General features: G+C 42.0%; 1 protein-coding gene across 2 annotated transcripts in view; it reads left to right on the forward strand.

Moving 5' to 3' along the window:
• MERTK (MER proto-oncogene, tyrosine kinase) overlaps positions 1–15150 on the forward strand; it is a 130766-nt gene that overhangs the window by 22775 nt on the left and 92841 nt on the right. For both annotated transcript variants that reach the window (XM_075862899.1, XM_075862898.1), the window contains exons 2-3: positions 14168–14522; positions 14968–15068. In XM_075862899.1, the coding sequence (XP_075719014.1) occupies positions 14168–14522; positions 14968–15068 (456 nt within the window). The remainder of the gene's footprint in view (positions 1–14167; positions 14523–14967; positions 15069–15150) is intronic.

Genomic DNA, 15150 nt, shown 5'->3' on the forward strand with positions numbered 1-15150 from the left:
ATCAATGGTAATGCAAACGGAAGCTATAGTTTCTGTTCGGCTTTCCGGTCCCCTGACGCAATGGATCAACAGAAACCCCAAACAAAGCCCGATGGTGATGTGAACAGGCCCTTACGCCACCATCAGTTTGGTGTATTTGTTCATTCCTCTGTTTATATATTGTTTTCACATTTAGTTTTTATATGACACTCACATGCACATATAGTAAAACAAAATCACTTTTGGAAAATACTACCATTGTACTTTAAGACTTTCGTCTCGTTCAGACGTGGCAAATTTGTTGCAGAAATTTCTGCAACTGAAAATCGGTTAAATTCATTTGAATGGTGGTGTTTCATGGATTTCTGCAAGTTCCATTAATATTAATGGAACTGATTTTCGGTCGCAGGAATTTATTCAATAAATCTGCCACGTGTGAACTTACTCTTTAGGCTATGTTCACACGTCGCGATTTGTTGCCGATTTTTTAGCCAAAGCCAGAAGTGGGTCAAGGAGGAAAGAGAAGTATTACGTATTTTCCTTTATGTTTACCTTTTGAAACCACTTCTGGCTTTGGCATAAAAATCTGCAACAAGATCTGCAACAAATTGCTGTGTGTGAACATGGCCTTAAAGGGGTTGTCCAATCTTGAAAAAATAATGGACTATCCTCGGGATAGGCCATCAATATCTGATTGGTCGAGGTCCGACTCCCAGCCGATCAGCTGTTTTGAAGGGGCTCTTTCCCCTTTATTTCCTTTACTGATCAAACTGTGAATCGCTGACACATTTGTAGCGGTAGTTCACAGTATTACAATCTTCTTTCATTCACTTCAATGAGACAAGGCTTTAATACGGTGAGCCACCGCTACAAGTGTGTCGGCGATTCACAGTGTGATCAGTAAAGGGGAAACAGTGCTCGTACGAGCACTGCGGCCCCTTCAAAACAGATGATCGGCGGGGGTGCCAGTAGTCAGACCCCAACCGATCAGATATTGATGGCCTATCCTGATGATCGACCATCAATTTTTTTGGGACAGGAAAACCCCTTCCAACTCTACAGAACTAACCTTGTAAATATAATAATGGAGGGGGTTTTCGGTTAGTTGCTGGTGTTGCTGTCACAAATTCTCTGGGCCATCAGCCGTTTTACTAATAATTTTATAAAACTATCAATCTTCACTTTGTTTTCTTGTAAAACATTACTGCACACCGACAACAACATTTCTTCTGTATCTGTAGATATCATAGATTTAATTGCTGTACCACAGACACTTTTAAGGATTTCAATACAAATTCTAGTATGTGGCAAAAAGGCGGTCAGACGTTGCAGCCAAAGACCGCATAGCTTACTGACGATAAACATATTTTATTAATAAAAATATATTAAAACCATTCACATTCAAATTTTGTATCTGTCCTCTCACAGATCCATGCACTGCAGTACAGTTTCAAACCCTGTTATCTGTTCTTTGTGCATCCTGAGTCTCCTGGCTTATGAATAAAATATCAGAACAGTGAGGACTGACACATAGGACAGAAGGAACAGGGAAGGGTCACTTACCACTCAGGGGGTTACTCAAAAAAACATATTTTCAGGTAGTTTATTGATATTGGTAGTTTTATTGATATTCCAAATTCAGCTAGCCTGAAAGTAAAATGCGTAAGAAATTGGCAATCCTGTCATAACTATTATAACTGTGTTGATGGTTTCAACCACACTTCAACTTTTCTATTATATTTCCCTGTAACCCCTCCATTGAAGTATTGTATGTAGGCACCATTCCTCTTTAATATATCATTTCAATTAAGTTTTATTTCATGAACTTCCAGCAATGTGGTATATATTTTTGTTGTGGGATCCCCTATAGTTGACTACACTTTTGAATACAGTTTCAAAAAAAAAAAAAAAAAAACTCTGTTAAAAGGAAACTCTTTTGGCATACATCTGGCTAATACAAGTCTATGGGCAAGTCAGCATATACATCAGGAAGGACTCCTGACGCTGAGCACATGCAGACATGATGTGAACAGAGAATGTTTTTCTACATATATGTCCATCTGCTGAAGTTTTTTTTTGTTTTTTGTGTGTGCTTTTTTTCCTTTTTTAAAAGCTACCATAACTGACAACATTTTAGACGGTCAAAGAGGGACACTGAGGGCTTATTCAGACGAACGTATAATGCGTCCGTGCAACGAGCGTGATTTTCAAGCGCGTCGCACGGACCTATGTTAGTCAATGGGGCCGTTCAGACTGTCAGTGATTTTCACGCAGCGTGTGTCCGCTGCGTAAGAGAGGATTTACACGAGCGTGTAATACGTCCGTGCCAAGCGCGTGATTTTCACGAGCGTCGCACGGACCTATGTTAGCCTATGGGGCCGTGCAGACAGTCCATGATTTTCACACAGCGTGTGTCCGCTGCGTGAAACGCACGACATGTCCTATATTTCTGCGCTGTTCACGCATCAGGCGCCCATTAAAGTCCATGTGTGCGTGAAAATCACGCGCACCAGACGGAAGCACTTCCTTGGGACACGCGTGATTCGCGCAACAGCAGTAAGAAGTATGATTGAAAACAGAAGAGCACCACGTGCTTTTCTGTTTACAGTGTCATAATGATGGCGGCTGCGCGAAACTCACGCAGCCGCGCATCATATGGTGATGACACACGGAGCTGTTAAGTGCCTTTTGCACATGTAAATCCTCCCTAAAACTCACGACATGTCCTATATTTGCCCGTTTTTCGCGCATCACGCACCCATTAAAGTCAATGGGTGCGTGAAAACTGCACACGGACACACTTCCATGTGATGCGCGCTACAGTAGTCAAAACTATGAATGAAAACCGAAAAGCACCACGTGCTTTTCTGTTTACAAACATAAAAACAGAGTGTCATAATGATGGCGGCTGCGATAAAATCACGCAGCCACGCATCATATTCTGCTGACACACGGAGCTTTTATGGACCTTTTGCGCGCGCAAAACGCACACGCTCGTGTGAATCCGGCCTAAGGCTGAATTCACGCAGGATGGAAATGCTGTGGATACTCCGAAGCATATCCACAGGGTTTCTGCAGCAAAATATGCATTTGTTACATTCGGATTTTACTGCAGATTTCACCCCTTCTACATTAAAAAAGGGTGTACATCTAGAAAAGAATGCGCATGCTATGGATTTGTTTAGCAGCATGCGTCTGCATCCTCCGCTCCCTGCTCCACCATTCATTATGTGACACCTGCCATGGGTGGCTTGGCGCTGGTGGGCGCAATGCAGTGACATCATCACATCTGAGCTACATACAGCACAAACCAGAGGAGACCTGCAAAAGGTTTTTACAAATTTTTACAAATTATTTTATTTTCCACAACACAATCACGATAGTGCAAACATAAGCAGCACAAACATCGGCTCGCAGGCCAGCATATGTTTCTACAGTAAGTGCAGGAAGAACAACAACGCACAGCTGATACAGTACTTGAAACAGACGACCTATGCATCCTGAAAAAGGATCTCCTCCATTCTTAGTTGGAAGGGGACTAGGTGAGTAGTTGATTTTATTATTTTTAGGAGACCCTATGGGAGCATAATACTGTCTGGGTAGACCCTATGGGAGCATAATACTGTCTGGGTAGGCACTATGGGAGCATTATACTGTGTGAGGGGCACTATGGGGGCATGATATTGTGGGGGGCACTCTGGGGACACTTGGGAGATATGAGCTTCATTAAAATGTTTCCATTGTGGTGGGATATTCGCATTACACTGATGTTTCATTTTTGAAAAGCAAAGAGACGACTGGTTATGCTGCATATTGGTAGGAGCTGTGGTGCCATAGTTGTCAGTGTCCGCTGCAAGAAGTTGTGGTTGACTGCAGCTTTACGTGTGTATTGGTGGCATCCTGTAGAAGTCAATGGAAATAATGACTGATTCATGAAATATCTGTATCTTCCTTTACAGGTAGAAAAATAAAGTAATGCAATGGTTTTCAACGTGCCTGGTACGGACTTCCCCTGGTATTCGGTGAACAGTTCAGTTAGCCTTATACACATAAGATTGTCAGTGGATCCTGGAATCCGCTGACATTCATTTAATGTACATGGGCAGCTTTAGTGACAGATCCCCTTCAAATTCTAGACTTAAAGCTGTATACACAGCCCTGCTACTGCCATAACAGCTGGAATTAGAAAAAACTCATGACAGCAGTTAAACCTGTCAGTTCCACGATCGCAGCAATTGCATCGCTGTACAAGGGTAGGGGCCCCCATTTTAACAGTGATCACTGGGTGTGGTTTCATCATAGAGAGGTCCCCATGGCTGTCTCATGTAATTTCCCTTTATTCTTATGCATAGACACAATATTCTATTGTATGCAAAAAAGTAGTTGTTAGAAAGTGATGTCCACTTATGGAACAAAAGAAGTGTAAAAGAAAAATAAAGTCTTGTAAAGAATAAATAAATGTAAAAAAAAGTCACACACGTTGTCTTTAAAATCAAACATTATCTTATTTTTTAAAAGCTGTATTACATGACATAACTCCCAAATATTTGGTATCCCCATGACCGTAATAAACTGCTCGTTCATCAACTGATTGTATCGTTTTAAATACTGAAAATATTATCGTTGTCGGCAGCACATCTACCAGTGTAAACTGAGAAGTGCTGCCGACATGATTATAATGGCTGGGGACGAGCTATCGGAGTAACGACCGCTTGCCCCCATCTATAGCTCCCTGTGAAAGGAGCAAACGAGTGCCAATCAACGAACTGTCTCACTGATCGTCACTTGTTAACACGGCCCAGGTAGGTCATGTAAAAGTACCTTTAGAGTGGCTGGGTCCAAACTGGTTTTAGAGACTTATATCTGATCGGTGGGGGTCTGACTCTCAGCACCCCCTGCCGATCATCGAAAAATGGAGTTGTGGTTTTGCCTTGTACTTCACCTCCGTCCCATTTACTTGAATAGTACTGAGCTGCTGTAAGCTGCATTACCAGACATTGCCATAATGAAGGGGACCCCTACTGATCAGATGTTGACGACCTATTCGAAGGATAAGCCATCAATATTACAGTCCCAGAAAACCCCTTTTTAAAATAGTTTTGCTTATTTTTGTATTTGATGTGTAGGCAGCTAGGAATGAAGATTCCCCACACTGCAATGGTTTGTAAATGAGTGGTATCTGTTGTCTATGACGATTTCTTTCCTATTTAAACATTAGCGTTGGGGCCATTTTCTGGCCAGTAATGGAGCGCCGATCTGAAATACGTTATGTAAATCATCACTTGTTTGCTCCATTTAGACAGAGCAATGATCAGAATGTATGGGGACCAGCTCTCGTTAATAGGATCATTTGTCCCCAAACATTTTTCTTGTCGGGAGCACGTTCCCTGTTTAGATAGGAAGATGTGCTACAGACAAGCAAGCATAAAAGATTCGGTCAGCCGGCAAACATGCTTTTGCGTGATTGGGAACAATACAAAAGACCTGTAAGCGGATTAATGTAAAATATAGTCTCACACGGGACAGAAATGCTGCCGATTTTCCGTGCAGAAAATCCCCATCAGAATACAGTTTAAGCCATGTTCATGAGATTTGAACAAATTTCATCCACACGCTGCTGTACATTTTCTGGACAGAAATCAGCGTATGCTGGGGATGTAGAAGGGGGGAAAATCTGCACATAACCAGTGCGGATTTTGCTGCAGAAATGCCAAGGATGCGCTACAGAATATCTGCAGCATTTCCTGAACTTGGAAATCCAGCCCATCCCATTAATAATATAGTTACACAGTTAGTACGGTTGAAAAAATACATATGTCCATCAAGTTCAACCAAGGGACAGGAGAGCATATGGGTAAACTTTAGAACTTAGTTTTACCTCTTTGGATTTAGAGGAAGGGAAGAAATCCATAAGATGTGTAACAATCTGAACTAAAAAGGAAACCTTTCCCTCCTTATACCAGGTGGCAATCCGACTGGATTAATATTAAAAACAAGAATTCTATACATTTACATAGTCACTGATATTATTTTGTTTTAAAGAGGCACTGACACCAGATTATAAGTGCCCTATCTCCTACGTAATCTGATCGGCGCTGTAATGTAGATAACAGCAGTGGTTTTTATGTTGAAAAACTATAAATTTTGAGCAAGTTATAAATAATTTTAGATTTTTATTCTAATTAGTTTCTTAATAGACATCTGGGCGTTTTTTACCTTTTTACCAACTGGGCGTTGTAAAGAAGTGTATGACGCTGACCAATCAGCGTCCTACACTTCTCAATTCATTTTTAGCAGTACTCGCAGCACAGCATGGTCTCGTGAGATCACGCTGTGCAGTCACATACACCCACATTAACTTTACCGAAGTGTCTTGATAGTGAATAACCATTGCCTCAAGTCAGGATGTGATGTCTATTCACACTCCCGACACTTCGGTAAAGTTTCAGTGAGACTAACTCACACAGCGCACAGTGATCTCGCGAGATTACGCTGAGCTGTCATTCACAGCGTGATCTCGCGAGATCACGCTGTGTTGTGATTAAGTCCGACAGAAACATTACTGAAGTGTCTGGAGTGTGAATAGACATTGCATTCTGCCTGGAAGCAATGTCTATTCACTCTCAAGACACATCGGTAATGTGGATGTATGTGACAGCACAGCGTATGTGATTCACAACTGTGAATACAGATGGACTTGAATGTAGAGAAGTCTATGATGCTGATTGGTCAGCGTTATACACTTCTCCTAACAACGCCCAGTTGGTAAAAAGGTAAAAAACACCCAGTTGTCTATTAAACGAATTAGCATCAAAATTAAAACCACTGAGATAGGGCAGTTATAATCTGGTGACAGAGCCTCTAAGAAATGATCTAAGCCTTTTTTTTTTTTTTTTTTAAAGCATCTGCTGTTGCTGGATTGACTGCCTGATTAGAACGATTAAAATTGAATTTTATTAATATATTATAAAATATGGCTCATATAGCCCATAATGACATATATTCAGGCTCAGACAAGGTAGTCAGGGATAGGAGGTGGTGAGACTCTCCTCTTATAGTATACAGCCCTGACAGCAACTTGCTGAGAGAAAATAATTCCAGCCCACCGGGCTCACAACAAGTGGTCAGAGAGAAGAGTTAGTCCTGTTGACGGACTAATCTTGGACAATTCTCCGAACCACCGCTGCATTAATTAGGACAACCCTACGCGTTTCAATGTCACTGGTAGGTGTGACACATCATCAGGGATTGTTAAAGTTGATGCCGGTTAAGCACAATTTCGTGCTAACATTTATTTCTCCCGGCTCGTGCACGACTCTAATACAAATGGCCGCCATTTGTATTAGAGTCGTGCACGAGCCGGGAGAAATAAATGTTAGCACGAAATTGTGCTTAACCGGCATCAACTTTAACAATCCCTGATGATGTGTCACACCTACCAGTGACATTGAAACGCGTAGGGTTGTCCTAATTAATGCAGCGGTGGTTCGGAGAATTGTCCAAGATTAGTCCGTCAACAGGACTAACTCTTCTCTCTGACCACTTGTTGTGAGCCCGGTGGGCTGGAATTATTTTCTCTCAGCAAGTTGCTGTCAGGGCTGTATACTATAAGAGGAGAGTCTCACCACCTCCTATCCCTGACTACCTTGTCTGAGCCTGAATATATGTCATTATGGGCTATATGAGCCATATTTTATAATATATTAATAAAATTCAATTTTAATCGTTCTAATCAGGCAGTCAATCTATCTATTCAGTGAACGACATTTACATTACCATTAAGTGGATTCATCTGCTGTTGCTGCTGTAACCATATCCCGAGGTTGGCTATTCCACAGATCCACAGGTAAAGAAGGCTTGTCACCTCTGGAGAAAAAAGATTCAATCTCCAGACATATTTTCTCAATATATAGGTACGCATAGAGCAACCGACCCTACAATATCACAGTGAGAAATAATTAACCTCCAAGTGTATCAGCCACTAATACAAATTGAATATAGCTGCAAATGCTCACAAAATATTACATGTAAATGTTAAAAGTGCTAATATAATAACTATATAAATATTAATTAAATAAGCTAGGTCAATGTGGCCTCCATACACTAGAAGTAAAAACATAAGAATATAAATATATAATCTCCAAGGCAGCTAACAAACAAGGGGGTAAGCGAAAAAGCCCATGCGTATCGCCGCTCAAATCTGTCAGTTCTTCGTCTTTTGGTCTCAAGCCCACCCCTTCTTTGCCTTTTTGGTCTAGAGGAGAGGGTGCAGGTAAATGTGTCGCTTTCCCGGCCCAAGTAAAAGAGGCAATTGTCGAAGTAATTGTTGTCTTCTTAATATTGTTGTTGTGGTAAAGTATATTGGTGTAATAAAACTTTAACGCAGTCTAAGGGTATGTGCACACGGTAGCAGGCTTTTACGTCTGAAAAGACAGACTGTTTTCAGGAGAAAACAGCTGCCTCGTTTCAGACGTAAATGCTCCTCCTCGCATTTTGCGAGGCTTCTCTGACAGCCGTAAATTTTGAGCTGTGCTTCATTGAGTTCAATGAAGAACGGCTCAAATTACGTCTGAAAGAAGTGTCCTGCTGTAAAGGATCTGCCAGGCACAGCTTCTGTGTATACGCCCATAGGTAATCAGTCTGCACCTGCTTCTATGTCTGTGAGACTGACTCCATCTTCCACCACTCAGGATGGCAGGCTTAGGAGTGGGAGAGCCTATCACAGCCTGGCCAGACGGAGCTAGCTCTGCTGCAGCTTCTGAACTATTTGACCCTGCTTGATTCTGACCCTGGCTTACTGACTACTCTCCTGCTCTGCGGTTGGTACCTCGTACACTCCTGGTTTGACTCGGCTCGTTCACCACTCTTGTTGCTCACGGTGTTTCCGTGGGCAACTGCCCCATTTCCCTTAGCTTTGTGTACCTTTGTCTGTCGGGCTGACCGTCGCCCAGTTGTACCCCGTCGCCTAGGGCGGGTCGTTGCAAGTAGGCAGGGACTGAGTGGTGGGTAGATTAGGGCTCACTTGTCTCTTTCCCTACCCCCATCATTACACCTGCACTTCTTTTGAGGAGGCTGTATTTTTACGCGTCGTCGTTTGACAGCTGTCAAACGACGACGCGTAAATGACAGGTTGTCTGCACAGTACGTCGGCAAACCCATTCAAATGAATGGGCAGATGTTTGCCGACGTATTGCAGCCCTATTTTCAGACGTAAAACGAGGCATAATACGCCTCGTTTACATCTGAAAATAGGTCGTGTGAACCCAGCCTAAGTACTGCACTGGTGTCCTGTGAAGTCCTGAAGTTTACTTCGATCGCGGCCGTTTAACCCATTAAATGCCACGGTTAATAGCGACTGCGGCATTTAACTTGTTTACAGGGTGAGGGAGCTCCCTTTGTCACCCATCGGCGGCCCTCATATGCAATCGCGGGCCTCCGATGGGGTATCGTGGCAGCCGGGGGCCTGATAAAAGGTCTGCCCTAGGCATATGCCTAGTAGGACAGGCAATAATGCTCTGGTATACCAAAGCATTATAGCAGCGATCTAAAGATCGCATATTAAACTCCAGTAGTGGGACTAATAAAATAAGTAATAAATGTGAAATAAAAATTACAGTAAAAAAATAAATACTTTTTTTCACATAAGTGGTTTTATTTAGTAAAAGTGTAAAAAATAAATAAAAGTACACATATATGGTATCGCCACGACCGTCAAGACACAAACAATAAATTTAATATGTAACTTAAACCGCAAGGTGAACACCGTAAAAAAATTTAACGCAAAAAACAATGGCGAAATAGCTATTTTTTTCCATTACCCCCCAAAAAAATTATAATAGTAGTTAATCAATAAGTCGCTTGTACCCCAAAACAGTACCAATCAAAACTACGTTTTGCCCTGCAAAAAACAAGCAATCATTGACGGAAAAAAATAAAAATTACGCCTCTTGGAAAGCGACGATGCAAAAACAAATTTTAATTCAAAAGTGTTTTTATTGTGCAAAAGTCGTAAAACATAAAAAAACCTATACATATGTGGTATTGTCGTAATCGTACCGACCCATAGAATAAAGGTAACGGGTTATTTATGCCGCACAGTGAATGGCGTGATTTTAAAACGCATAGAACAATGGCTGAATTTCAGGGGGGGTTTTCTACCTCCCCCCCAAAAAAGTTAAGTTAATAAAAAAATAATGTGTACCCTAAAATAGTGTCATTAAAAAGTATAACTAATCCAGCAAAAAAACAAGTCCTCATACAGCTATGTCGACGGAAAAATAAAAAGTTATAGCTCTTTGAATGCGACTAGGCTGGTCACTAAGGGGTTAAGGAATATTTTGTACAGCCTACTTAGTGTGCCTCCATTTTTATAGTCTTTACCACTTAAGAAGACACCAGTATCTAAATTTCACATGGTGGATGGCCATCTCAAAGATTTTGCATTGGGGCCCAGCAGCTTCAAGTTACGCATTTGGGAAGGAGTGGCAAGTGTGATGTGAGCTAGGAGGCTTGTAAAAACAGTGACCGGGTCCGAATAGCAGCTCCAAGATAGCTGTAACATGGAAGACAATGATAACAACTGCCAGTTAATGAATTCGGAAGAGGGAGATGTCTGCAGCTCATACATGAGGATCTAAGACCACTGTAGATACACAAATAATAGAGACTCAAAAAGTCATCCTCACAGATAATTCTTGAGTTTCTAACATGACATTCACTCTATGAAGGCATTTTATTTATTATTATTATTATGAGCTATTCTTATTACTTGTGTAATAATGTGCTGGTTAATGAAAGCCACAATTTAAAAATCTGCATGCTGGAAAAGTTGTGATTCTCAAGAGGCTGAAAGTAGTTGTGTATGTAAATGCAAGTCACTACGTCATTATTTCATTGTGCATGCATTTCCAAATAAAAAATTGTAGATAAGATCTGAAATCTGCCTTCCTGAAAACCCTGGGACAACGATTACTAATATAAAAGGAAAAACCTTTTCATGTAGTGACAAACAGGTGGTGGTTTTTTTCTTTTGTGAAGTTAAATAGAAGTTATGCACACAGTGGTCACTACAGTAGCCACTTTTTCAGGACCGGTGCCACAGATAGTGTTTATGTCCTCAAAAACAATTCTAGGGTACATTATTTGCATGCCTTTTTTCATTCTGTAGATGGCGCCACGCAGCCCCCCTTGTAGATGGCGCCACGCAGCCACCCTTGTAGATGGCGCCACGCAGCCCCCCTTGTAGATGGCGCCACGCAGCCCCCCTTGTAGATGGCGCCACGCAGCCCCCCTTGTAGATGGCGCCACGCAGCCCCCCTTGTAGATGGCGCCACGCAGCCCCCCTTGTAGATGGCGCCACGCAGCCCCCCTTGTAGATGGCGCCACGCAGCCCCCCTTGTAGATGGCGCCACGCAGCCCCCCTTGTAGATGGCGCCACGCAGCCCCCCTTGTAGATGGCGCCACGCAGCCCCCCTTGTAGATGGCGCCACGCAGCCCCCCTTGTAGATGGCGCCACGCAGCCCCCCTTGTAGATGGCGCCACGCAGCCCCCCTTGTAGATGGCGCCACGCAGCCCCCCCCCTTGTAGATGGCGCCACGCAGCCCCCCCCTTGTAGATGGCGCCACGCAGCCCCCCCCCCCTTGTAGATAGTGCCGCACTGCAAAGAAAGCTGAGAGCGGTAGTGGTAGCCTACCGCTACCACTCTCTGCTCTGCCTAACATGACTCACCATTAGCAGGAGCCGAGGAGGTCATGCGGTCCAGCGGAGGAGTTCCACTTCTGACTGGGGTCGGTGACTGGCCGGGAGTAGACCAGTCCAGTCACTACCTTAGTCACCTCCCAGTACCGACCTCACTTAGCAGCGATCTGCTTATTTTCAGAAGTCAAGAGGAACCTAAAAATATGCCCGGCCGCGTCCTACCCTTCCTTTGCGCTGCACATGTACATTTTGGCGCATGCGCAGTGCAAAGTTACGGGTTACTAAGGAAAAATCCCGGACGACGCTTTTTTCTGCCGGACCCTACGGACGGCAGAAAAAACACCTATTTTTGCAGACTGTCCGTAAATTTACGGACGTTGGCAACCCTGCTCGTTTACCCGACTTGCTTTTGCTTTCTCCCTAATGTTTGCTACGATGTATGACCTCAGACCATTTCATGACTACTCTCCTGCTTGTCTCTTGTTTTTGCATATTCTCTGGCTTTGACGTACTCTCTTCTTATTACCCGGTATTGACCCTATGCTTGTTTGGTTTACTCTTGCCCGTATGCTCCATCTGTCAGCGGCTACTCTGCAGATGCAACCTGGAGATGAATCCCTGTACAGGGATCTGGTCTTCGCTGCAGCTAAAGTGTGAAAACCAGCGGTCCCTCAGAATCTGCTAAATAGACTAACCAGCGCCAAGACTGACTGCGGAAGTGTTTTCACTAGATAGGCAGTATCGTGATACAGCAATGTTACAATCTAGTCTTTCTGTGCTCAACCCTACACTGAAAATCCAGGTCACTGCTCCCCTGTTATTGCTCATAATCTGGGCTAGCCACGTGCTTTGAAGGAAGCTGATGCGTTACCTTTGGCCTTCAAGACGTATGATTTCAACATCAGTGATTGATACCTGGGAAGGGAAGGTCACTAAAGCATATATTTGTTTTCTTCTGTGCATTATCTTTGGTTGATCTCATTTAGTCATTAAACAACATGTTGTTATACATGCGTGGCAAGTTTTCTAATGCCAGAAGTGAAACAAAGAACAGATATTATAGGACCATATAAATATCAGTAAATCACTTCGGAGTTGTCCTCCTTATTTCAGTTGTTTCAAATTCTGTTCAGCCATTTATATCAGATTCTGGGAAAGGTGAGTGACCCTGGGAAGGGTGGATGACCTCCAACATGGAATGGCTTGGATGCTGCATTTTTGAGAGTACCTTGTTCCTGGAGATTGTTTGGAAAGACATTCAAGCCTTGTCAAATGGGAGTAGAGAGCTATAAAAAATGTATTTGGTTTGTATATGAGTATCATTTGGTTTGGGGGGCTGGCAGGGTTGTTTTCAGTGGACTACACATCATATATTTTTAATTTTTGCTTCTAACAGTAACTGGGTAATATTTTTTAATTAATTTACATTTTTTATTTTTTTTCATTTTTGAAAGCATGTTCTACATGTCCTACATGTAATTTGCTGTAGATTTGCAATGCAGAATTCACACTGAAAATCCACAACAAATCCTCCACCTCTGAACGTGGCCTTGGGGTGTACTCATGCATTGCGGTGCTGCACCACTGTCACACTGCAAAAAAGCACATATTAGTTTGTGTGGTTTTGACACCATTGACTGCATTTTTTTTTAAGAAGCAGTTACTAGAACTGGGAAATCACAATTCAAAAGAAGAGGCAGCACTCCAGTGGTATAAAAATCCAAAATGTATTCACCCAGCATACAGGCCTGTATGCTGGGTGAATACATTTTGGATTTTTATACCACTGGATTGCTGCCTCTTCTTTTGGATTGTGGTTGCACTTGTTTGGGGTCTCACGTCAAGTTTCCCTTGAGGATAGCACCCACATTTTCATGCTACGGTGCAGCTCCTATACTTCGTTTTGTTCCTAGAACTGGGAAATAATGTAAATCACATCAGAGTATCGCATTCTAAACTGTGATTTTAGCTTAAAATTTGACATCCGCTAGAAAAAATGGCACAGAAAATAAATAAAAACCATGGATAGAACTAGCTATGTATAACAATTTTTTTTTTTCTTGCATAATATGAACAAGACTTCATAGTATGCAAAATGCTGCTGTGTGCAAGATACCTTTTTTAAAGTGCCTATACACTAGATGAAAGTCGTCCGAACCCACCGATTTCAGCAAGACCAAATGACTACTTTGTGTGTTTAGGGGTCTCCCGACTTTTGTTTCCCGATTTATGGCAAAAAAAGAATGAAGCATGTTGGATTTCAACATACCTGTTCCTTTTATTCCCACTTAAAAAAATGTACATTTACATAAGCAAGAACTTTTGAAATAATTTGGATATTAAAAATTGGAATTTTATAATTGTGATGTTTTGTGTTTCAAGATTTCTTCTATATTAAACATTGTTCAATTTTGGATGCAAATTGGACAAACGGAATCTTCAAGTATTGACCTTCACCAACATTACTCATATATGTCATTTCATTGTACAGATAACTACATAGTAGGAGAAAGCGAGGAACTCCATACACCTACTTTACTGTCAGAAGATGAAGATCACAGACTTGATCAGCACTTTCTTGAAGACATAGGATCCAGTCCAACTCCAAACATTCGATTAACTCCGCCTTCCCGACAGATCAAATTTATCCCTACAGTGCGCAATATTGCTCTTTCTGAGCACAAAGATGTCAAGTTCAATTGTTCAATTGAAGTTCCTAATCTGCAAAGTGGAGAACAGATAACCTGGTGGAAGAATGGACAGTTGATCTCCCATTCCGATCGCATCACTGTCCATTCTTTTGAAATCCCGGATGGTGTGATGACCAGTATGAAATCTTTATGCAGGTGAGACTTATAAATATGGATTATTGGAGTGTATCCTTCTATTAAGCTCATTCTACATTACTTGTGTAAATATGACTACAGTTTGGCATTGAAAAATATGATATCTGACCAGTTCATGAAAATATGCGACTACTTCTGGCCTGTGGCCCCAGATGGTGGCACATGCCAAGAACAACCAGTGGCATGTAACCTAATATCTGATGGCATCTAATGCAGCTGCCTTACCCATTTACTACTATGTGGGGTAAGGTAAGAGACAACCCCTATGGACCCCACAAAAAATACCTTTAATGTTACCCAAACTGGCGCATGAAGAGCAGTATCCGAAGCAATTCAAAGTGGAATTGATGTATTCGTATGTTCAGTTACTCACTAAGGATTACTATGTCATTCTGCTTCTCTAAAAAAAAATTTGGTTAATGATGTTTTATTCTTTTGGATTAAGCATTACAGATGTACAAAGGTCAGACAATGGCACATATACCTGCAAATTAACTATTGAGGATGAAGAAATAGTTTCAGATCCTATCTACATCCAAGTCGAAGGTAAGACATGTGATATATATATATATATATATATATATATAGTATATTTGTGTGTGTGTGTGTGTGTGTGTGTGTGTGTGTG

This window comes from Rhinoderma darwinii, chromosome 4 (assembly GCF_050947455.1).
Source record: "Rhinoderma darwinii isolate aRhiDar2 chromosome 4, aRhiDar2.hap1, whole genome shotgun sequence".
In the NCBI taxonomy this organism is placed as follows: domain Eukaryota; kingdom Metazoa; phylum Chordata; class Amphibia; order Anura; family Rhinodermatidae; genus Rhinoderma; species Rhinoderma darwinii.